This window comes from Triticum urartu, chromosome 5A (genome assembly GCF_056163025.1).
Source record: "Triticum urartu cultivar PI428250 chromosome 5A, HENAU_Tu73, whole genome shotgun sequence".
Taxonomy (NCBI): Eukaryota; Viridiplantae; Streptophyta; class Magnoliopsida; order Poales; family Poaceae; genus Triticum; species Triticum urartu.
In genome coordinates, this window is record NC_141877.1 from 580,049,758 (window position 1) to 580,072,831 (window position 23,074).

Sequence of the window (23,074 nt, forward strand, 5' to 3'; positions counted from 1 at the left end):
GCCTGCCAGCAATTTAAATGCTTGTGTTGCCTCATGGACCATACACGGGATGTGTCAGCGACAATACTGCATGAATACTGAATGCTATATGAAGGAGTGAACTGATTATACAGCCGAAGTGTATTAATGTTGCACGACTCTCATGGCGTCGTGCGGTATGGATATCGCCCGTGCGTGATGGCATGTTCACTCGCGATTATTCGGTTGAAGATGCCCTCTATCTCTCCCTCCATCAAAGTGAGGACTGCCCATCAACCTGCTGGTGGCCTGTCCAGCTCACTCATCCGCACACTGCTTCCCTTCCCAATTCAACGAGAAAAACACCGTCTCATTGCATTGCTAAGCTCGCTCCCTCACCATTAATTGACCACTGACTAACCATGCACACGAACAAGTTTCTTCAAGCCAGAAAAAATGACGCAAACCACCTTAGAAAAATGGTGAAAACAACCGAGGAACGGTAGCAACCAACTGGTTCTTCTTCCCGGATTTCCTCTGCCTCCCCCCCACAGTCCACGCCACCGCCACCAACCACTCCGGTCCGCCCCCGCTCCCTCTCCACTCCACCGACAGCCGCCGCCGGCCGCATGACGGTGTTCCGGGGCCCTCCGGGCCGGCCCTCGGCGCTCGTGAGCTGGTGGAGGAGGCGCCCGCCGCTGGGCTTCGCCGCCAAGGTCTCCATCGCCATCGCGCTCGGCCTCTCCTTCGTCGTCACCTGGACCACGCTCGCCCCGACCTCCTCCTCCCAGCAGATCTCCACCGAGCGCACCTACTTCGCCGCCGACGTCGCCGACCCGCCCCCTGGAGCGCTGCCCGCCCCCCGCAACGCCACCGCCCGCGCCGCCCACAGGAAGCCCCGCCCCGCCAGCCCCCGCGCCCGCAAGAAGCGCCGCTCCCCGCCTAGATCCCGCCGCCCCAATGCCACCCCCTCGCCCGACGCCGCCGCCGCGCTCAAGTCCAACCTCACCGACCCGGAACAAGCCAACAAGCCGGAGCCGGAGTGGGAGTGGGAGGACGAGCAGGAGCCGGAGCTGTCCGTGCCGGAGGACGACGCGGACGCCACGAGCAAGGCGCCCAAGGAGGAGGAGGACGACAAGGCGCCGGCCCTGGAATGGGCCGACGAATCCAGCGAGCTAGACGCCGAGGAGGAGGAGGACCCGGAGGCGGCCAAGGGCAAGGCTTCCAAGAAGAAGAGGAAGCTGCCGCCTCTCTTCAGCCCGGCCGCGCATTACCACTGGAAGCTCTGCGGCGCCAAGAGCGGCCACCACTACACCCCCTGCGTGGATTTCGATGGGGATGGGAGCCAGAGGCACCACCAGCGGAGCTGCCCGAGGTCGCCGGTGACGTGCCTGGTGTCGCTGCCAAAGGAGTACAAGCTGCCTGCTCCATGGCCGGAGAGGAAGGAGAAGGTGAGGGGGTCGAGCATAATTTGATGAAAAATCTATGATGTTTTCCTTCTTCTGCTTTACTACTAGGTTGTTCTTGTGTGTCTGAACTCTGAACTGTCGTTATGCACTTATCTCTGCAGGTTTGGTATGGGAATGTTGGACATCCTAGGTTGTCGAGCTATGCTAAGGACCACAGCTGGCTGAATCGGACCGGCGAGCACCTGGTGTTCCCGCCGGAGGAATCGGAGTTCAAAGGCGGCGCACAACATTATATCGACACGATTGATGAGGTAAGGATTGGTGGATGTTTTACATTTGCTTTTGATGCAAGGTAGTTGTATGCAGAAAGAGCTCTAGCACTCAGGCTCAGTTACAGTTTACTACTGGGAAATGATATTACTGTAAATCAATTTCTGCACATTGCTAACTGACTGAACACTAAATAAGTGTAGTAACAAATGTGTGGATCATTTAGCAGAAGTGTGTGATTGTAAATGTGAATATGGAATAAATTATTTGGGAAATCTATGCACACAGCTCTGTTCTTTTTAAAGATTGAACCATTTTGCGTGGAAGACAATTAATGTCTTAGCTGTGATCTGCTCAGATGATTTTCATCTTTTGTCTCTTGGTTAATGTGTCGATAGCTTTCCTGATTTTTGGAAGGTCATTCCTAGGTGGTTTTCATCAATTGTGAAATCATTTACCACACTGAGTGCCCTGGTATATGGATTCAAAAATTTAGTTCTTACACAGTAATGCATAATGGAACAAATTAGTTACTTTGGCTAAAAATTAAAGTGGAAATTGTTTACATTTTTTATAATTGAAATACAAATATTTTTATATTTTTTACTACTATTACTTAGTGTGCTTAACACAATTTACATGATATTTTGTTTGTCACGTAGATGGCACCTGATCTTGATTGGGGTAAAAATATTCGCATAGCATTGGACATTGGATGCAAAAGTGCTGGATTCGGAGTTGCTCTACTCGAGAAGGATGTGATTACACTATCATTAGGCCTTACAAATGACCAGACAGACCTTGCACAAGTTGCCCTTGAACGCGGCATCCCTGCAACAATTGGCAGTCTGGGATCAAGAAGATTACCCTTTCCTAGTGGTTCATTTGATATCATCCACTGTAGAGAATGCAACATACCGTGGCATTCTAATGGTATTTACACGCTGCTTCGTTCCTCTCTTTAGACCCAGCATGCCACTATCCTGCGTTGCTCACATCTTGAACAACATTTTTTATCGTATGGATTAGGCGGAAAGCTTCTCATAGAGATGAATAGGATCCTTCGCCCAGGAGGATACTTTGTTATCTCAAGCAGACATGGTGACCTCGAGAGTGAAGAAGGTATGGCACATTACTCTGTGTGTGTGGAGAAAAGGCTGGAACTGCTGAAATACCACTGTCATTATAAGTGAACAAGCATGTAAAATATCACGACTTTCACGGGGCCATTACTAGTCTTAGTAGCTTTATTTCCCTTGTCTGTGTTTTAAATATCTCGACGAACTTTACAGGAATATCAGCTTCAATGGCCGCGGTTTGTTGGAACGTGATAGCTTACAACAGTGATGATGTCAGCGAGCTTGGAGTAAAGATATTTCAGCGACCAGCCTCAAATGATGAGTATGACCTGAGAGCAAAAAAAGATCCTCCATTTTGCAAGGAAGAGCAAAACAAAGCTACTGCATGGTAAGTAGGACACTTGGATTAATCACTACGGTGTTTCCTGAATTATCATGCACACTAGAGTTTGTTTGGCTTGTAAATCTGAAACGTTGGTTTTCCTTTGTAGGTACACTCCAATCAAGCATTGCCTGCACAAAGCTCCTGCTGGTATTGAAGAAAGAGGCAGTGAGTGGCCTGAGGAATGGCCCAAGAGGCTCGAGACTTTTCCTGACTGGCTTGGGGACCTGCAGACAAGGGTGTCTGCTGATCATAGCCACTGGAAGGCCGTCGTTGAGAAATCGTATCTGGATGGCTTGGGTATTAATTGGACTAATATCCGAAACGTACTGGATATGAAAGCTGTATATGGAGGGTATGCTCTCCTTTCTGAATTTCCATTCCCCTATATATAAGCTGAATTTCTCTTAGTTACATGCTTGTTTCCTTGCAGATTTGCTGCGGCTTTGTCATCCGAAAAAGTTTGGGTCATGAATGTTGTCCCCGTGCATGCTCCAGACACGCTACCTGTAATCTTTGAGCGCGGGCTGATCGGCGTTTATCACGACTGGTGCGAACCATTTAGCACATATCCAAGGTCCTACGATCTTCTTCACGCCGACCATTTGTTCTCACGGTTGAAGAACAGGTATGTTTGCTGAATGAATTACCCTCACTTGAACTTTGACGCTGCATAGTTTTCGGCGTGCTTACAGTGTTTGATGTGACATGCTGACATGGCCTGCACAATGTAGATGCAAGGAGCCTGCCTCGATCTTGGTCGAGATGGACCGGATCCTGAGACCCGGAGGCTGGGCCATCATCCGGGAGAAACTCGAGATTCTCGACCCGTTGGAGGCGATCCTGAAGTCGCTGCACTGGGAGATCGTGATGACCTTCAGGAAGGACAAGGAGGGCATCATGTCTGTGAAGAAAACAACGTGGCGACCGTGAGCTATCGCGTCGAATCACAAGGCGCACAAATTTTTGATGTGGTACAGCATAGTTTTGATTCTCCTGGTTGTTGATCTGGGTTGAAGGCACCCGATTCGTTCATTTGTTGGCTTCCACGACCATGTACCGCGCGCACACACACGCGTTTGCGACAGTGTTACTCTCGTCAGTTCCGTCTTGAACAGCATCCAGCTTTAGGTTCAGAGAAGGTGCTGGATAGGTCGTGTAAAAGGATGTGCTGTGCTGTGTTGTTTCTGAACATTGTAATTGTAACAATGTGTAAAAGGATGTAAAGCTTCTGAACATTGTAAATGGATCTGTACAAGGATGTAGAAGAGTTGTTGATCAATTGTTTGGTGCTTCTGAAAGTTGTGACAACATGCAAAAAATGCAAAAGATCTCAAGACTTTGGACGCTTTCTGAAGTTTGACGTGCACGGCGGTGCAGTTTCAGTTTCAGTTTCAGAAAGAACAGCAAACGCCAACCCCCACCCGCGGCGCGCAAGGGCACAGCAAAACCCACCAAAACCGGAAGCCAACCTCCCCCTGCCCCAAACCCCAGCTCGCACCAGCCCGCCGCCGCGATGCCCCCCTCCCCGGCGGCCGCGGCCGCCTCCGGCACCTCCCACCTCGCCCTCCTCCTCCTGCTCTCCTCCTCCTCCCTCTTCTTCCTCTACAAGTCCATCGCCCTCCGCCGCCTCCGCCGCACCCTACGCCCCTCCCCTTCCCCATCCTCCTCCTCCCCCGCCGCCGCCGCCGCCGCCCCGACCCTCCTCTACGCGTCGGCCACGGGCACCTCCAAGGCCCTGGCGGAGCGCCTCTCGGCCCGCCTCGCGGACGCCGGGCTGCCCGCCCGCGCCACCGACGCCGCCGCCTTCGACCCGGACGACCTCCCCTCGGTCCCGCTCCTCCTGCTCGTCCTCCCCACCCACGACGCCGGGGCGCCCCCGCCCGGCGCCGCCTTCCTCGCGCGCTGGCTCGCGGAGACCGCCGCCGACTTCCGCGCCGGCGCGCTGCTCCTCTCGGGCCTCCGCTTCGCCGTCTTCGGCGTCGGCTCCCGCGCCTACGGCGACACCTTCAACGCCGCCGCCAGGAGCTTCTCCCGGTGGCTCCGCGCGCTGGGGGCTGTCGAGGTGCTGCCCGTCGGGGAGGGCGACGTGGATGAGGGGGACCTCGACGGCGTCTTCGAGGAGTGGTGCGGGAGGGTGCTCAGGGTGGTCAAAGGGGAGGAGGTTGAGGACGATGCGGTCGATGGAGAGACCAATGGATTTGATGGGCTGGAAGGGGAGGAGTCCGATTATGATGACGATGATGACGAGGAAGAGGAGGAGGAGGTGGCTAGTGGGGAGGTTGACATGGAGGACATTGCCGGCAAGGCGACAGCAAAGAAGCAGAATGGGAAGGTGGAGAGTGCTTTGCCCAATGGAGGGCAGAATGGTGCGAGGGCCATGGTCACGCCCATCATCAGGGCGAGCTTGGAGAAACAAGTGAGCGTCAACTTCTTGTTATATTCTTTCTGTTATACATAATGCTCTTGATTGCATATGTATATAAGCGCATCGACCTGAAATTTTGAAGAGTCCTATGATTCCTAATGAAAATAGAGTATTGCACATTCTGACATTCTTTTATCTATGCTTACCTGACATACATCACTCGTAAGGAACCAGAGCAAAATTTTAAGATCTCTGTGGGCTGAGGCAGTTTTTAAGCATAGCTATGCAGCAAATAAATTAGTTCCCCTCTAAATTTATTGAACTAGTATATTTTTCGATAAAGGGAATATATGCCGTGCTAGTGAAGATAATGGTTCGTGTAGAATACTTAGTCTGGCAATTTGCTATGATAGAGTGAGATTGTTGAAGCAACTGCGAAGTAATCAACCAAGCATCTTCATGAAACTTTCGATTAGGATCTAAGACAACTTTTACTGATCCCAAACTGCTGTTGGTTAACACTAGGGTTGTGCATGTACTCAGATCTCTGTGGTCCTTGCCTATAAGGTAGAATTCTCCATCTGTATAGATGGGTTTAACTATTTATAGTTCTTGTCTGTAGTTTATGTTTTTAGCCTGTATATTTTCATTCTACATATGGTGATCTAGTGCCCTATTAATCAATCCTGTGTTTTTTTTCAAGGGCTACAAAATTGTTGGTTCCCATAGCGGGGTGAAGATTTGTAGATGGACGAAGTCACAGCTTCGAGGTCGTGGAGGCTGTTACAAGCACTCATTTTATGGCATAGAAAGCCACAGGTAATTTTTTTTGCTTCTGTGACATTGTATATGGGAATGCTTGCTGAATACATGGTTGGACTAGTTCATACATATTCTATGTCACAGATCGGTTTCATAACATATATCCACTCTGCAGAACATAATATTTGTGTGGTTTGCTTCCTTGAGTGTTCCTTTTCTGATTATTAGATGCTCAATTTTGTAGATGCATGGAAGCAACTCCAAGTTTGGCTTGTGCAAATAAGTGTGTGTTCTGTTGGAGGCATCACACAAATCCTGTTGGGAAGAGTTGGAAGTGGAAGATGGATGATCCTCTTGACATTGTTAATACTGCCATTGACGAACACAGGAAGATGGTTAAGCAAATGAAAGGCGTGCCAGGTATGCATTATTCTGCCAAATCCTATTAAAGTTGCACTGAATATTCTAGTGCCTGGACAAAAAAATAGATCCATTGCAAAGCACCTATAACTGGCCTAAACAGATAAAGCCTTTAAAAGGTTTCAACCCTATGCCAGCAGTACTTGTGGCAGAACTGTTCCATTAAGATATGCCAGGGTCCATCAAATGCGAATTTCTTTTGATCTGTTTATTTTGTGTAGTCAGCCTGCAGTGCTGAGAACTTAGTCTCTATATGATTAAAAAACCTCATAAATATTCTGGGAAGCTAATAACTATTGATTACATAATACAGTGGTTCTGCCAGGACTATTGGTTAGTACCATAATATTTGTATCATCAAGAAGTAACTGCAGTCTTTAATTATGCTGTTTCTTGCTCTCTTTCTGTAGGAGTAAAGCCAGAGCGACTAGCAGAGGGTCTATCCCCTAGACATTGTGCATTATCTCTTGTTGGCGAACCAATTATGTACCCAGAGATAAATACTCTGGTTGATGACCTACATCGCAGACACATATCTACGTTTCTGGTTACAAATGCTCAATTTCCTGAGAAGATCAAGGCTCTGAAACCCATCACCCAGGTAATATTCTCAATAGATTGAACTTAAGATCCAGACCTTGGCATTTTAATGCGCAGACAACACATTCTAGAGATAATTTTAATGCCTCTATGGTTGCAGCTGTATGTCAGTGTGGATGCAGCTACAAAAGAAAGCCTGAAGGCTGTTGACAGGCCACTCTTTTCGGACTTCTGGGAGCGTTTTCTGGTATATATGCAGAAATATTTGCAGATGCACATTATGAAATTATGGTTTACAAATACTAACTCTTCTTTTTGTGTGCTATTTACTTCGCTATCATACTAGGATTCGCTCAAGTCCCTGCATGACAAAGATCAAAGGACGGTGTACCGACTGACATTGGTCAAAGGCTGGAATGTGGAAGAGATTGATGCATATGCAAACTTACTAAAACTTGGGCAACCTGATTTCATTGAAATCAAGGGTGTAACATACTGTGGCTCGTAAGTGTATTTTAAATAAAATAAAATATCGCCTGCTGATTCTGGCTTGGCTTCTTGGGTTGCTGATCTTCTCCGCTGATATTTTCCGGTAATGCCTACAGGTCAGCAACTTCAAAGTTGACAATGGAAAATGTCCCATGGCACGCTGACGTTAAAGAATTCTCTGAGGTGCTGGCATCAAAAAGTGGTGGCATATATGAATTAGCCTGTGAGCATGTGCATTCGTGCTGTGTCCTACTTGCAAAGGTGGACAAGTTCAAGATCAATGGAAAATGGCATACCTGGATAGATTACGACCGATTCAATGAACTGGTGAGCTTTCATTGAAGAGTAATTGATGATTTGAGCATTTGTTTCGGTAAATAAGTTGATATTCTACATGCATCATCTATCAGTAGGCTGCTAAAATGAAATCGTCTTGTACATATGAGCCTATGTTCACACTCAAGTATTAATTATGTACTGTACATTAAATATGCAAACTGCAGCACTAGATCATCTTAGAATATGTGTACATGCAAAATTGTGAAGAACTACATTTTAGAGCCCATATTTTTGCATTGTGCATTGAGTACTTTCCTATTACATTTGCGTCCATTGTGTGAAAATCAGATGGCAGGGAGAAATTGTGATGGCGTGGCACTCCCACACATTAAGAAATTGTACCCAGATTTGATGTAGATAGAGATTGGGATATGAGTGATAAAAAGATAGCTTCATCTGAGTTGACATTCATTCACCAATGCAGGTGACATCTGGAAAGCCTTTCAAGAGCAGCGATTACATGGCTGTGACGCCTTCATGGGCCGTCTATGGCGCAGACGAAGGTGGCTTTGATCCAGATCAAGCTCGCTTCAAGAAGGAAAGGCGCCATGGAGCTGCAGCACTCAAAGGCTAATCTTGACCAATCTTGTCACCATGCCATGGGTGGGACGGCTGCTTCCTCCAGAGACTAACATGTCTACCACATCCCAGGAGCCAAAATTTTGGAAATCAAGAATCGCAGAGAGTGGGGCTCCGGTGCCATTATTTTGTTTTGCTACAGCGTTTGCAACGTGTACCTCTGTTCTTTTGACCCGACGATCTTCAGTGATGTTCACAACTGAGATTTTGAAAAACAGGTTAAATGGATACTTTTTTTTTTCTGTCTGGTTGCTGAGACGCTGATGGGTATAGGTCGGTATCAGGACACTTTTCTTTGTACCAAGTCCCAGAACGGGTGGAAGCAGCCGTATTTTTGCCGAAATTGCTGGATCATGCTATTTCCCCATTCAGCCCACTCTATCGTGAAAGAATGTTGCTAGATAAGCACTTGCAGGGTTACACTTTGTTTACACTTTCATGTTTTTTCTGGAAGACACTTTGGCTTTCTTCATAACGGAAGCTTCAAGTTAGCAGTAAATTCACTGGTTTTCCGTGAGCTGACATTTTCTTTTTGAAGAAAGAGAGCTCCCTCTCAAACTTCATATATGTGAAACCTAATGTTTTTACACTTGAGAGGCAAAACATACCCCACAAGGGCGCAAAACAGCAGCAAACACTTGTTACAGGCCCAAAGAAGCTTCCAGCAAAGTAAACAAAAGACACAAGAGGTTGAATTTAAATCCCCCATCCTCCTTGCGAAGTCCTCGCAGTAGAATGCATCGATCAGCACTGATCTTACTAACGATTCGCCAGCCATGGCTTGAATGGAACACCTCATTTGCTATTTGCTCGAAGAGCTTTGTCCCCCAAGGTCTTCGCCTCACGATTTACCTGTTTTATCTGCAAAAAAAAAAAAAAAAAAAACCATGATTAAAGCCAATGTCCAACTAGATGAATCACCAATCTCATTCTCAAAGCAAGCACAATCCCGGCATTTCCAAACCGTCCACAAAATGGACGCCACCCAAGCAACCACAATCAATTTCCGTTCCTGCTTCTTAAATCCCGGGAGCCAGGAACCAAAGAATATCAGGAACTTGGCGAAAGATCGATAGTTTCAGGACACCCGCAGAACCGGCAGGAACCATCTCCACGCAATCCTCGGTGCAGCAAATTGTCCTTCGCATGCTGTTATTCCACAGAAAGACTTTGATTTTCATCAGCATTTGACTTTCCAGAGGAACTCGTGCGCCCGTAAAGCTCTGTACATGCATTTGACAGAAAACATCCCATTAGCAGCGATTGACCGCTCGACCGTATCATCACAATCAGCAACGTGTGTTTCTGCACTAAGGTTCCTGAATACTCTTCCAAATAGTCAGAGTATCACCCCCACACAAGCTTCTTCTAAATTTAACATAGTCCCGTCCATTCTTCAGAACATCTGCAACACCAACATTATTAGTTAGGCAAATGCTATACAGGCGAGGATAGGATCCCACTAATGGCCTATTACCAATCGACCAATCTTCCCAAAACCACGTGTGTCTGCCATTACCCACACGGTGTTTGCATAAATAAAAAATAAATTTTCTTGTTGGCAATTAACCCAGCCCAGAACTAGGAATCACCAGGCTTAGTTATGACACAGGACAGGCATTGATTCTTCACATATATGTTTCGAATTATAGTGATTCCTGTCCTGTGTTAAAACACTAGTTAGACGGTTGGTGGTGTGTTTACAAAAAGGACCAGGGTGGTTTGGGTGTACAAAATCTCAGTTACATGAACAAAGCCTATGTCTCTAAATGGTTCTGGAAACTAATGAACACTAATCTAATTTTATTTTCTCATAGGCCTTTTCAGAATCATCTTTGGAAAAAAGAGCATCTTGTTTTCTGGTATGGATAATATTGAAGGTTTCATGTACAATTAATAACCCATCCATTATGTCCATTATGTGTCTGCCCTTAACAAAAGCTGTCCGGAAAGGGGAAATCACGGCACCAGCTACGCAATTCAGCCTATTCATGAGAACCTACAACAACAACAACAACAACAACAAAGCCTTTAGTCCAAACAAGTTGGGGTAGGCTAGAGGTGAAACCCATAAGATCTCGCAACCAACTCATGGCTCTGGCACATGGATAGCAAGCTTCCACGCACCCCTGTCCATAGCTAGCTCTTTGGTGATACTCCAATCCTTCAGGTCTCTCTTAACGGACTCCTCCCATGTCAAATTCGGTCTACCCCGCCCTCTCTTGACATTCTCCGCACGCTTTAGCCGTCCGCTATGCACTGGAGCTTCTGGAGGCCTGCGCTGAATATGCCCAAACCATCTCAGACGATGTTGGACAAGCTTCTCCTCAATTGGTGCTACCCCAACTCTATCTCGTATATCATCATTCCAGACTCGATCCTTCCTCGTGTGGCCACACATCCATCTCAACATACGCATCTCCGCCATACCTAACTGTTGAACATGTCGCCTTTTAGTCGGCCAACACTCCACGCCATACAACATTGCGGGTCGAACCGCCGTCCTGTAGAACTTGCCTTTTAGCTTTTGTGGCACTTTCTTGTCACAGAGAATGCCAGAAGCTTGGCGCCACTTCATCCATCCGGCTTTGATTCGATGGTTCCTATTCATGAGAACCTCTGTAATAATTTTGAAACTCACGTCGAGGAGACAAATGGGTTTGAATTTTTGTATTCATTTAGCATCCCTGCATTTGGGATCAAGGCAACTACGCCATAACTAAGCCTAGAGATCTATTTGTCCGATATGAAAGTCATCAAGCAGAGATTTCAAATCCCACTTGACGACTTCCCAATTTTTTTGGCAAAATTTAGCCGGGAACCCATTTGGGCCAGGCGACTTGTTGCGATCCATCTGGAATACCGCAGTGTGCTGCTGACATGTATGAACCATAGACCTGCCCCTTCTTCTGGAGCGGTTAGATCTGCAAGAATGAACCAACAACGCATTCATTCCTCCTTCCTTGGGAATCAGAAGGTCTTCTACCAATAATCTTTGCAAGAACATAACCCATCCCTGAAATGGTGGAACCTCGTGGCGTCCCGCAGGATGATCTCCCTGTCCGCGACTTTGGAGATGAACTTGATCGCCGTGTGGCAGTCGTTGCACACCCGCAGGTTCTTCATGACCCGCAGCGTCGTCCCCTCCGGCGTGGCCAGGAGGCCGAATGCGATGGCGAGCTTCTCACTGTGCCGGCTCAGCATCTCCTCCTTGAGCTCGTCATCGACGTCGTGCAGGACCGACTGGAGGTCCGGCACGAAGCCAGCCTTCTTGATATCCTGCCACATCTTGGCAGCCATCCTGTAGACAGCCTCCCTCTGCGGGTGTAGGGTGTCATCCGCCCCGAAGACGTGGACCCTGCCGCGCACGTGCGTCCAGCTGAACCCCGTCTCTTTCCTCACACCTCCGTCCTTCCTCCGCTTCCAAGCCATCGCCGCGTCGCCCCACCTCCCGCAGGCGGCATAGACGTTGCAGAGCGCCGAGTAGGCGCCGCTGTTGCCGGGGTCGATCGACAGCAGCTTCTCCGCCGCCAGCTCCGCCAGGTCCGCGTCCTTGTGGACCCTGCAGGCCGAGAGCAGCGCCCCCCAGGCGATCGCGTCGGGCTCCACGGGCATTTGCCCGATAAACTCCTGAGCTTCGGAGAGCAGGCCGCTACGGGCGAGCAGGTCGACCATGCACGCATAGTGGCTCATCTCAGGCACGATGCCATGCTTGTCCTGCATCTGCTGGTAGTACATCCTCCCTTGGTCCACAAAGCCAGCATGGGTGCACGCTGAGAGCACGCCGACATAGGTTATTCGGTCCGGCTTCACGCCGACTCGGAGCATTTCTTCAAACAGGCCAACGGCGTCTCCTCCCAGGCCATGCTGCGCCAAGGCTACGATCATCGACGTCCATGTCACCGTCTCGTTGCGCCAGCGGACCCGATCAAACACCCTCCTCGCCAATGGCAGGCTGCCTGACCTCGCGTACATGGTGACGATGGCGTTGCTGACGGAGCTGGATTGTTCCTGCAGTGATCTGATGGCCTTACAGTGGATCTGCTTGCCGTAGTCAAGACATGCCAGGCTCGCGCAGACGCTAAGAACAGCAGCGAGCGTATAGCTGTTTGGGTCTGGTCCGCTTCTGATCATTGACCTGAAGAGCTCCATGGCCTCGTCGTTGTAACCATTCTGCTCGTAGCCGACGATCATCGCAGTCCAGGCGACGACATCTCGGTTGGTCATGATATCGAAGATCTCCCTTGCACGCTTCATATCTCCAAGCTTGACATAGCCTTCCAGGAGAGCGGTGAAGGATATCACATTCAGATCGGCCACCACTGCCTGGTCCATCACCCCCCTGGCATTCTCAACGCTGCCGGACTTGGCATACATTGAGATGAGGGCATTGGTGACCTGACCGACGCACGGCATTCCGCTCCGTAAGATGTATGCATGCACCTGCTTTCCGATGCTCACCATGCAAAGGTTGGCGCAAGCTGACAGGACACTGGTGATTGTGAATTCATCCGGCACCATGGAAGAAGAATCGCACAGCATCCGCGAGAAGAACCACAGTGCCTTGGCGTCAAGCCCATTCTGGTTGTACCCCGTGATGACCGCGTTCCATGAGACAATGGTCCGGTCCGGCATGCTCTCGAACAAGGACAAAGCAAGGTCCATCCTCCCCAGACGGGCGTCGAGCGACACCATGGCGTTCCAGCTCGACACGCTCCGCGCCGGCATCCTCTCAAACACAGCCCTCGCTGTCTCGGCGTCCCCGCACTTGCCGTACATGTTGAGCACCGAGTTGGCCACGGGCACGCAGCCGCCCAGCCCGAGCTTGACGGCGAAGGAGTGCACCCTCCTCCCGGCCCCGCCGGCCTCCGCGGCCGCGCACGACGAGAGCACGTTTGTGAGCGTGAACTGCGTCGGCGCCAGCCTGTCCCCAACCATGTCCAGGAACGCCTCGACGGCCTCCCCGAAGCGGCGGGCGCGGTTGAGCCCCACGACCATGACGGTCCACGACACGGCGTCGCGCTCGGGCATTTCCGCGAACAGGGCGCGCGCGTCGGCCAGTTGGCCCGACTTGGCGTAGCTCGACAGCAGCGAGTTCCAGGTGAACACGTTCCGCTGCGCCGCGGGGACCTCGTCGAACAGGCGCCGCGCCTCCCGGAGGCCGCCGGCGCCGCCTCCTCCGGCGGCGGCGTAGTAGGAGAGGAGGTTGTTGCAGAGGTAGGCGCTGGCGAGGAGGCCGGCCTTGACGGCGCGCGCGTGGACGGCGCGCCCGGCGCCCGGGTTGGCGGCCGCGCCGCACTGCCGCAGGAGGCGCGCGCAGTGGTCGGCGGCGGCGGCGAGCGCCGTCCGCGGCGCCCCGGCGTGGAGCTCCAGGGCGGCGGCATCTCGCATGTCGCGGGAAAGTTAGCGGGCCGCGGCCCACCGGATTAGCAAAACCGGCTCGCTCGCCCGACTTTTCCCCAAACCGAAACTGCTAGCTCGCCAACAGTTTTGTCCTCTTGTCGCTCTGTCTCTCGCTCTCGGCCGACGACCGAAGTCGCACGGCAGAGCACCGCCGCGCCGCGCCGGGGAAGAGGGGGAGGGGGAGATGACGGTGGGGATGATCAACGCGAACCCGGTGGTGCACGAGCGGCCGGAGCGCGCCGCCCACCCCGCGCACGCGGCGCTCGACGCGCTCGACGTCTTCGGTAACGGAAGCGCCCGGATCCCCTACTCGGTTTCCTCTTTCGTTTTTTCCTCCCTCCATTGATTGATTGGATTGGCTTCACCGACGGCGACGGGGGAACTGACTGACTTGGGCGCGTGCGTGCAGATACGGTGCGGGACATCAAGGACCCGGAGCACCCCTACTCGCTGGAGCAGCTCAGCGTGCTCTCCCAGGAGTCCGTCTCCGTCGACGAGAAGCTCGGCCACATCCAGTACGTACGCCTGCAAGAATGTGCTGCTCAAGTTTTCTTCTGATTGTCAGGGTACCAAATTGCCAAATTAGTAGGGGCTGGGACTAGGAGGTACTAGTAGCACTCAGTGTTAATTTCCAATAATTTCCAATGTTCATTGCTACTCTTGCAGTGTCCTGTAGTACTAGTTGTATTAGCAGCCAGAATCATTGTGGGTTTGTAGTGGAAATGTAGAACCCGTGCCCGGTTCACGCAGTCCGGCTAGCCAGATTTGGATTTACACCCGTGACAAGATGATTATTATCACAGATAATAGCTACCATATATGATCCTTTCTCGTTTATATCTCAGTGGAGATTCAGAGCGTGATCTTGAAAGCACGCTGCATACACAAGTGCAGCGCTCACTGCTTTTTATCAAAAATAAATTAAAGTAAAAAAAAGTATGCCTCTCCTTGCTGCTTGGGATTTGGTTTCCCACCAGGTTGCTCATCCTTATATATCATCTTCACTCTGTATACGGGATCTGCGAGCTTCAGAATGCATTTACGTATTGCAAATGAAACATCCTCGTTGTACAGTACAATCTGTTCGTACAAAATCTGTTTTGTTTCACGCAAGAAGTCAAGAACTATCATCCTGCTTAAACTTTTGGGGATCACTGTTCACACCTTACAATTGCTTGCAGGATAACCTTCACCCCAACTGTGCAACACTGCAGTATGGCCACAGTGATTGGTCTGTGCCTCAGGCTTAAGTTGATGCAAAACTTTCCTCCGCATTACAAGGTGCTTAGCATGTTTCTATATGGATCCCTTTCTGTGTTCATCAGGTTCTGATTAAGTCAACTAATTGAGATGCTTTATAGATTACATTATGTTTTACGTAGCATACGTGCCATCAGCAGCCATTATCCAGTGTTTTAGAGTTTACATGCATGTTCAATTAGGCAATATTTTTCTTTTCCTCTGTCTCTGTTCGGTGAAATATGGGATAGATGGAATGTCACAGAGTTAACTATTACAAACGTATTGTTTGTTCATCCATCAAGACACTTGCCACACATATACTACACATGTGCATGTTTGCAAATTCGTAAACATTGTGTGTATCAAGAGAAGCAGACAGGCAGCACAAGCCATACACTGTAAATTGTGTGCATGTAGAAACTCCTACAATCTATAAGAGCGCTCATAAACCTACTGAACCATTTATGATGGGGGGTTTATCTGCCTCAGAGGAACTATAAATCATCTTGATTCTTTTGAACTTTTATTTACTGTATAATACTATTCATGGATCTACAAGTTATCTGCTCAGATGGTCTGTCTTCAGTAGCACTGTTAAGATTTCGAGCTAGCTATAATGCAAACGAACTCCACCAAAAGAAAATGCCCCTCTTTCATAATGATTCTTGTTGAATTATTTTATTCAGTAGTACTATGACTCCTTTCTTTCTTGTGTATGCATGTGCAGATTGACATAAAAGTTGCTCCAGGATCTCTTGCTAATGAAGAATCAGGTGCGTAAGATGACAGAAGATATCTAACTCATGGCTAAGCTTGTGTCTGTCAATCTGATATTATAGCTCATCACAGGGCAGTATTATCTGTAAAAATATCCAATGCATCCCTTTTACTTTGCACCTGCTGAACTCGGCAAAACGAGAACGGCAGCTGTATAGCACAATTGTGTTTGAACAGTGGTACTTTGGTATGTACGACGTTAACATGCTGAATTGGCAGTAAACAAGCAGCTGAACGACAAGGAGAGAGTCGCGGCGGCCTTGGAGAACCCCAACCTCCGGCAGTTGGTGGACGATTGCCTCTGCTCAGATCACTCATCCTCATATTAGCTCGTCCCTGATGCCTCACAACCTGTCTGTTGTACAGCAATAATAAGCAGGCATTTTGTGTTTTGCCCAATACTGTACCTGATTTTCGAGAGAAAGACACTATACCTGGTCATGTATGTGCCATTCTTTTCTGCTAGTTGTATGCTACCACTCCCTGGAATATCTGCAATGCCTTTTTCTTCATGCCTGCGTATGACCAGTCCTTCAAAGTAGGAGGGGAATAGTTTGTCGCAGCATGATTTGGTCCTATTTTACTGGTTCTCCGTTGATTATCAGTATATAATTGTTGGCTATTGCCGTCAGGATTTACAAGTGGAATGTGATGCGCGGTTAAGTCGTGCCGCCTGCCGTGCTTTGGTTGTGATTACTGATTAGCCTCTCCCTTATCTGGTGCTGTCATGTTTCTCCTTTGGATAGACGCATCGTTTGCTGGTTACCAGTTTGAGAAGAAGTGGAGCCGTGTGGTGCTCTCTCTAATCTACAGTATTATATAGTCTTGGCAATGTCAAAAATGAGGCAAAGTTGTGATGTAATGGCGTGTGGGATTTTGCTTGCCGTCCATTATATGTGTGTATATGTGCCTCTGTCCTTCCGATGAATTTGTGAACTGGTTCGAAGGATTTTGTCCCGTTGACTGCCGTGCCGCCATGATGCATGCATGGCTGTCTAGTGCCTACCCAGATCGCTGTCGACAAGGAAACTTTGCATGAGATGACGCGTCCCCTGCGACTTTGCCGTAGTATCTCTCTGTATTGTGCTAGCTCCACAGACCACAGCGTGTGCGCGTCAGAAGAGCAGTCGGTTTCCTTCTCGTTTTTGCTCGCGGACGAGCTAGGCAATTGACAAATTCCGAGAGGTTTTCGTCCAACGCCAGTGCAGGTAGAGGTAGATGATAGGTCGGATATGTAGTTAGGCAGGTCTTACTATTTTACAGTCAGTGTGTGCAAATCACCGATGTGACAAAACATAAACCAAACACTTAAAAAAATAATGGACCCTAAGAGCAACTCTAGGAGAGTCGCCATACTGATCCGATCCGTCAATATGATGATTTCGGACCAAAATGGCACTCTAATAGAGTCATCATACGACTATCGATCACTGGCTGGCGAGTAGGTCGACATGACCGGTAATTAACCACCACATGCCATTAATGACATTCACCATTCCTCTGGTTCCCAATGCGGTCGTTCGGATGACCACGTGGCTTCATCCTAAGGGATAAAAACCCAGCGGCGAGACGTCCCATCACCAAAGTCCTAGCTGCCCCCCCCCCCCCCCCCCCCCTCAACATTCTGAGACAATGACGCTGCGTAAGAACGGAACCTATTGGCTCAACTTGGCGACGGAGCAGAATCTCCTGTCCCAAACGCCGCACAACTACATGAACTCTTCCCATAGCGCAAGCTGCACCCGCTGGATCCTCCTTCGTGGTGGCGACGGCAAATCTGGCGGCCGCGTGGGATCCAGGCCCCTCATTAGGGTGAATGATGAGGAGGATGTCGTCCCCATCAACCGCACAAAGGAGGATGTCGATGGATGAAGTTATCGTGCCGACACATGCGTTTACTTAAAAATAATTTGAGTTGAAATCGCCAGTATAAAATTAAAGAAAATGAGGGGAAAAGAAACCCCGAAATCCATGAAGGCCACGTTTTGACGATCCCATGTGTCGACATTCATATCCAAGTGGAGGGAGCAGGCTCTATCATCTCGTATATATGGTGACCGAACAATTCCTAGATCGAGTTGCTCCAACTTCACTTTTCCTTGCACACGCCTGCTGCGCGCGTGCAAACTCCGCAGCGCAATTCTTTGTCCTTTTTCGCGCGGGAGGGATTCTCGCGATTTGATTTACTGTGCCACGAGCAAGAAGACAAGCCCGGATCTTGCGCAGATAGGTGGTACAGCAGTACGTTGGATCTGGTGGCCTGCCGACGCGGGCTGCCGAGAGCCTCCAACTAACTTGGACGGCCTCGACGAAATTAAATACTAAATCAGTCGTGGATGGAGACAGGGAAGGGGAGATATTTTCGTGGGAGGTTGAAATGGATGAACCAACTTGCGGCGGCTTGGGTCGGTGTGGGAGCCACGCGCACCCCACGTGTGGCTGGCCGTCCGGGGTTTGGGTACATACATCTCCCTCCCTGTAGCTAATCATCCGATCGCATGGGCCCGCATACATTTGCGAAATTGATAAGGCACTCCTTATTTGGGGTTTGGGATAAAACACCGATAATTTCTAGGGGGGAACTGGTGCCAATAACTCTTTAGGGGACCGGGCTCCACGAATCCTCTTAAGTCTTAACGGAGTAGAGCATGGAGAACATTATCCCTACACAGCGGCCTTGTTGTCCAAAACCAAACTCGAAGACTCACTAAAGAAAACCCAAAGCACTCGTGCCACTGCACGACAGGTCCAGGTCAGGCGCCGAGTCCGTCGCCGAACCATGCAGACCACCTTTGACCAGGACCTCTTTGCCGACGCCGCATGTGCTTTGTCCGAAAACACACTCTAATAGGGCGCGAGAGGGGGAGTAGGTGGGGCGCCGACTAGGGTTTCGTTCGCCTGCCCGCTCTCTCACGAGACAGCATCAATGCTAGTTCTGTTGTGATTGTAATTCACCTCTGCTACCAAGACACCAAAATTGGTGTGTGTGTGTGTGTACAGCCTAGCTGAAAAAAACGCAATATGAAGACGACAATTTGGAAGGCAAACCCCGGAAAAGAAAGAAGATGGCAATTTGTAGCGAAGAAAAAACCACCAAAACATACATAGTCAAACGGTGAGAAAGACCAAAACCATCCACGGTATTGCGTCCAAAAACGACCCGGAAAATATCGAATATACCCCCTCCACCTCCAGGCCTCTCCCCTAGCCGCCGAGTGCTTATCCTCCTCCCTTTTCCCTGCCCCTCTCGCGATCCCCCGCCAGCGCGCCCCTCCGTCCACCCAACGGAAGCACCAGACGGAGGGGATTCTCCTCTCCGACCCGGCGTCCGCCTCCGCCTCCTCCTCGGCTCCACCGGTGCGCGGTGGAGATCCGCCCGGAGCCCGCCCGCCCAGGGATTGATCCCCTTTGCTGGTGACGAACCCTAACCTGCTCGTTTTGCCATTTTTTTTTCGTTTTCTCTTTGCCATGGGCAATCGAATTAGAAAATTTCTTTTCTGGGATGGGATGGGCGCGCCGATCCGTACGGTTCGTCGTGGATTTTGATTGTCGGGTTGTGCAGTCCGTATTATCTATTAGCAGCTTAATAATTTCCCAAATTTCCCGGTCTCGATTGAGCCCCCGTTCCCCCGGTGCCTGCAGTCAATCGAATTCATGTTCGATGTTCTATGCAATAAATTGACCGGGTGTTCGTGCTAAAATTAGGCGGCTAGATGGATTTTCTTAAGATTATGTCACTTAAACCCAGCTCTTCTTGTACTAACCTCAAATTTATCTTTCACAGGTATAGAGGAATAGCAGCTTCTGTGGTGCTGTAGCTTGCGTCTTCTCGTCGTGGCGGCGCGGCAATAAGATCAAGATGGGCGACGGGGTGGCTTTTGAGGCTGCCAGGAAGATCATCATGCACCCGCTCTACGCGTCGAGGTCCTCGCCCTGGCTCGACCTCAAGGTGTTCTACGTGAGGGTCAGCAACTGCATGGTGGACGAGTCCGCGCCGGACCATCTCACGCTCAACCACATCCCGCTGTCCCCCGACACGGTCATCGAGGTCAACGGGCGGCGGAGCAGCATGCACACCGAGTTCGTCTCGTCGTCCCTCAGAAGGGACAGGATCGACAAGAAGACCGAGGAGGCCACGTACGTGAGCACGGATAGCATAAGGATGACGGGGAGCGTAAGGTTCCAGGTGTTTGATAAGAACGATCTCTTGCTCACCGGGGACCTGGAGTTATGCAATGCCAATGGTGTGGTCGGGGAACCGAAGAGCAGCAGCAAGAAATGGAATATCAAGTGCCAATCCTCGGCATCGTCTAGTGGTTTCTTGAAGGGGAAGATGTCCACGGGCCCAGACTCTGCGCATCCTGTTGTCGAGGTTTACGTTGCTGGCACTTTCTCTGGCACGCCAATTATATTAACCAAGACGGTCCAGTATATATCACGGAGGAAGTCCCAGATGAAACTGAAGCTGGACTCTATCCCTGAGAATGAAGCAACTGAACTACATACAGAGAACTCACACAGGGACTCTGTGAAGGTACTTCACTGCGTATCCACACAGTCACCATCACTAGAGTTCCTGGCATTTGTTTGATCTCATGTCTGTCCCTTTAATATAACATTGTATGATCACCCGGGCTTAAAAATATTGGGAGGGGTGTGGACTGTTTTAGTTTAATCGGCATTTTTCTAGCACAATGGTGATGTGCCCGTGGCATATTCGCTATGATAAACATCAATTGAAATGTATCCTCTCTGGGTAAATTTCTTATATAGCCAACAACAAAAACAACAAAGCCTTTAGTCCCAAACAAGTTGGTGTAGGCTAGAGCTGAAACTCATAAGATCTTGAAACCAACTCATAGTTCTGGCACATGGATAGCTAACTTCCACGCACCCCTGTCCATGTCTAGTTTTTTTGGTGATATTCCAGTCCTTCAAATCTCTCTTCACGGACTCCTCCCATGTCAAGTTTGGTCTAACCCGACCTCTCTTGCTTATATAGCCCATTTAGCTATATTGAATGTACCATTTTTATATATTCTTGCAAGTAGTGCGCACAATCAAAATTTTAACTTCAGCAGGATAAATAGGCTCCTATTTACCTACACGTATATATGCGTTCTTATGTTGGTGCTACTAAATTAATACCAACATATTTCGACCCATTTCTGATATTGATGCTATTGCGAAGCAACCCACTATATACCAGGATAAATAGGCTTGCACATGATACAGATTGCAGCATGTTGTGCAAGTGCAATCTTTTCTTTCTGAATCTTGCTTCTGACCTGCTGCTTAATTATTCTTTTATGAGGATGACTAGGAGAAAATATAGGACCTTGTAACAGTAACTAGTCAATACATATCCCACGATGAAACTTCTTGTTGTGGTGCATATTTGGACATTTGCGCTGTGCATACACTCTTTAAACAGAATGAACCGTAGGTGAAACTGAACACTGACAGGTGTCATTGTAAAAAAGGATACTATCTGGCTAGAAGATGTATGCTCATCTGAACTAGGAACTTAGGCACCTGATTGATACTGTAGTACTGTACCTTAAGGCATGTTCACTTTGAGAATTTTCAGTGCTCAAGTCCATCAGTTCAGATCATTACCCATGGAATCTCAATTGCAGTTTTATAGAGATGCCACTGTTGTCTACTTTTAACTCAAAATCACTATACGTACCTATGGATACTGGATAGAGGGTTTTAAGGTTGCTACCTCATGGCAGAAGTTGTAGACTCATGGATATACCATTCATTACAACAATTTTCAGTTTCCTTGGTTACCCCACAAGCCAAATTATCCATATTGATCCTACATATAGCATGAAGTTTATATTTTTGACTCAGGTTATCCTAGCTAGAGTAACTTCACTCTTTACGTTGTAGCTGTTAGATGCCCTACTCTGGCATTCTCAAGTACATGTGCCGACTGCCAAATGCTTGAATTCTAACTAAATGGGTGAATTGTACAGCACGCAGAACCTTAGACTTTAGCGACACAGCATAGTAAGACCATAAGAATGAAAAGCAGACTGGCAATTTTTTTCAGTACAAATTCCATTGGTTGACTGGGCCTGCTGCCCAGATTTATGCTCATGTGGCAGTTCTCTTAGTGCTATCACACAAGTATTCATTCGGGCTCGTGATCAACTTCTGGCTGTTGATTTATGCCTGCCCTTTATTTTATCTTGCTTGACTAGCATCAAGTCATTTTCACTTGTTATTTTGTAAGAACAATACCAAACATGTTTCTCAATCAAGGAAACTGCAATCGAGATTCCAAGGAGAACTATGTTAGAATCTGAATATTCAGTTATTTGCTGCCATATCTGTTGAACACCAAGTCCAAATTTGATGGGATAATTGACAGTATTATTTCCTTTCCCGTCTCCCATTTCAGGTATCAGAATTCTATGATCCCAAGTCTGAGACAGACGTGGACATGGACTATAACAGCTTGTACTCGAGGCAGGACTTTCTAGAGGGCGAGGATGGTGAGCTTTCATGGTTTAATGCTGGCGTGCGGGTTGGAGTCGGGATCGGCCTCGGCATATGCGTGGGCGTCGGGTTGGGTGTTGGCCTGCTGGTCCGGACATACCAAGGCACCAGCAGGAACTTCAGGCGGCGACTGCCCTGATGGCCAACGCTTCCCACAAGTATATAGGAAACTGACTGCCCATCTTGCTGCCCATGCTAGTGATAGATGAGCAAGGCCTTGTGTTCTCCCCTTCTGCAGCTTGTGTGCACTGCCAACCATTTTTGTCCCTTTGAGGTATGTAAATGCGAGTATGTATATGTATAGTAAAAATAAAATAAAGAGTCGAGTCGGGTCGAGTCGCTTGATGTTGCTGTGAGCATTAGATGGTTCTTTCTGAATTAAAAATGTATTGATGAAGGAACTTTAGGTGACCGGCAAGTGCAGTGTTTAGTCCTGAGGGTGATGTTGCACCTAAGAACTGTTGCAAGCCATGACTTGTTGTGCAGAGGGAACCTGATTAGGTGGCCTGTTATGTGTGTCATATGGTTTACTTTGAGCTTTTTCTCG

The 23,074-nt window shown here is 48.9% G+C and overlaps 5 protein-coding genes across 5 annotated transcripts; 4 read left to right on the forward strand and 1 right to left on the reverse strand.

Annotated features, from left to right (window-relative positions):
• Positions 1-308: 308 nt before the first annotated feature.
• Positions 309-4,380, forward strand: LOC125510736 (S-adenosyl-L-methionine-dependent methyltransferases superfamily protein). Its single transcript, XM_048675987.2, has 8 exons — positions 309-1,409; positions 1,529-1,678; positions 2,300-2,570; positions 2,667-2,759; positions 2,930-3,104; positions 3,208-3,453; positions 3,532-3,726; positions 3,833-4,380. The coding sequence occupies exons 1-8, from the start codon at positions 588-590 to the stop codon at positions 4,029-4,031; spliced, it is 2,151 nt and encodes a 716-aa protein (XP_048531944.2). The 5' UTR covers positions 309-587; the 3' UTR covers positions 4,032-4,380.
• A 167-nt stretch (positions 4,381-4,547) lies between these two features.
• On the forward strand, positions 4,548-8,938 carry LOC125510737 (flavodoxin family protein / radical SAM domain-containing protein). The gene is made up of 8 exons (XM_048675988.2): positions 4,548-5,517; positions 6,170-6,285; positions 6,473-6,648; positions 7,059-7,249; positions 7,349-7,435; positions 7,535-7,692; positions 7,794-8,004; positions 8,441-8,938. Exons 1-8 carry the CDS (start codon positions 4,615-4,617, stop codon positions 8,588-8,590), a joined length of 1,992 nt encoding a protein of 663 aa, XP_048531945.2. The 5' UTR covers positions 4,548-4,614; the 3' UTR covers positions 8,591-8,938.
• Positions 8,939-11,237: 2,299 nt separating this feature from the next.
• Positions 11,238-13,986, reverse strand: LOC125510735 (pentatricopeptide (PPR) repeat-containing protein). The gene has a single exon (XM_048675986.2). The coding sequence runs from the start codon at positions 13,984-13,986 to the stop codon at positions 11,578-11,580; it is 2,409 nt and encodes an 802-aa protein (XP_048531943.1). The 3' UTR covers positions 11,238-11,577.
• Positions 13,987-14,077: 91 nt separating this feature from the next.
• On the forward strand, positions 14,078-16,529 carry LOC125510738 (MIP18 family protein (DUF59)). Its single transcript, XM_048675990.2, has 5 exons — positions 14,078-14,282; positions 14,408-14,513; positions 15,180-15,279; positions 15,968-16,013; positions 16,237-16,529. The coding sequence occupies exons 1-5, from the start codon at positions 14,183-14,185 to the stop codon at positions 16,344-16,346; spliced, it is 462 nt and encodes a 153-aa protein (XP_048531947.1). The 5' UTR covers positions 14,078-14,182; the 3' UTR covers positions 16,347-16,529.
• A 2,673-nt stretch (positions 16,530-19,202) lies between these two features.
• Positions 19,203-23,057, forward strand: LOC125510740 (uncharacterized protein At1g01500). Its single transcript, XM_048675993.2, has 3 exons — positions 19,203-19,431; positions 19,802-20,551; positions 22,430-23,057. Exons 2-3 carry the CDS (start codon positions 19,877-19,879, stop codon positions 22,664-22,666), a joined length of 912 nt encoding a protein of 303 aa, XP_048531950.2. The 5' UTR covers positions 19,203-19,431; positions 19,802-19,876; the 3' UTR covers positions 22,667-23,057.
• Positions 23,058-23,074: the final 17 nt, after the last annotated feature.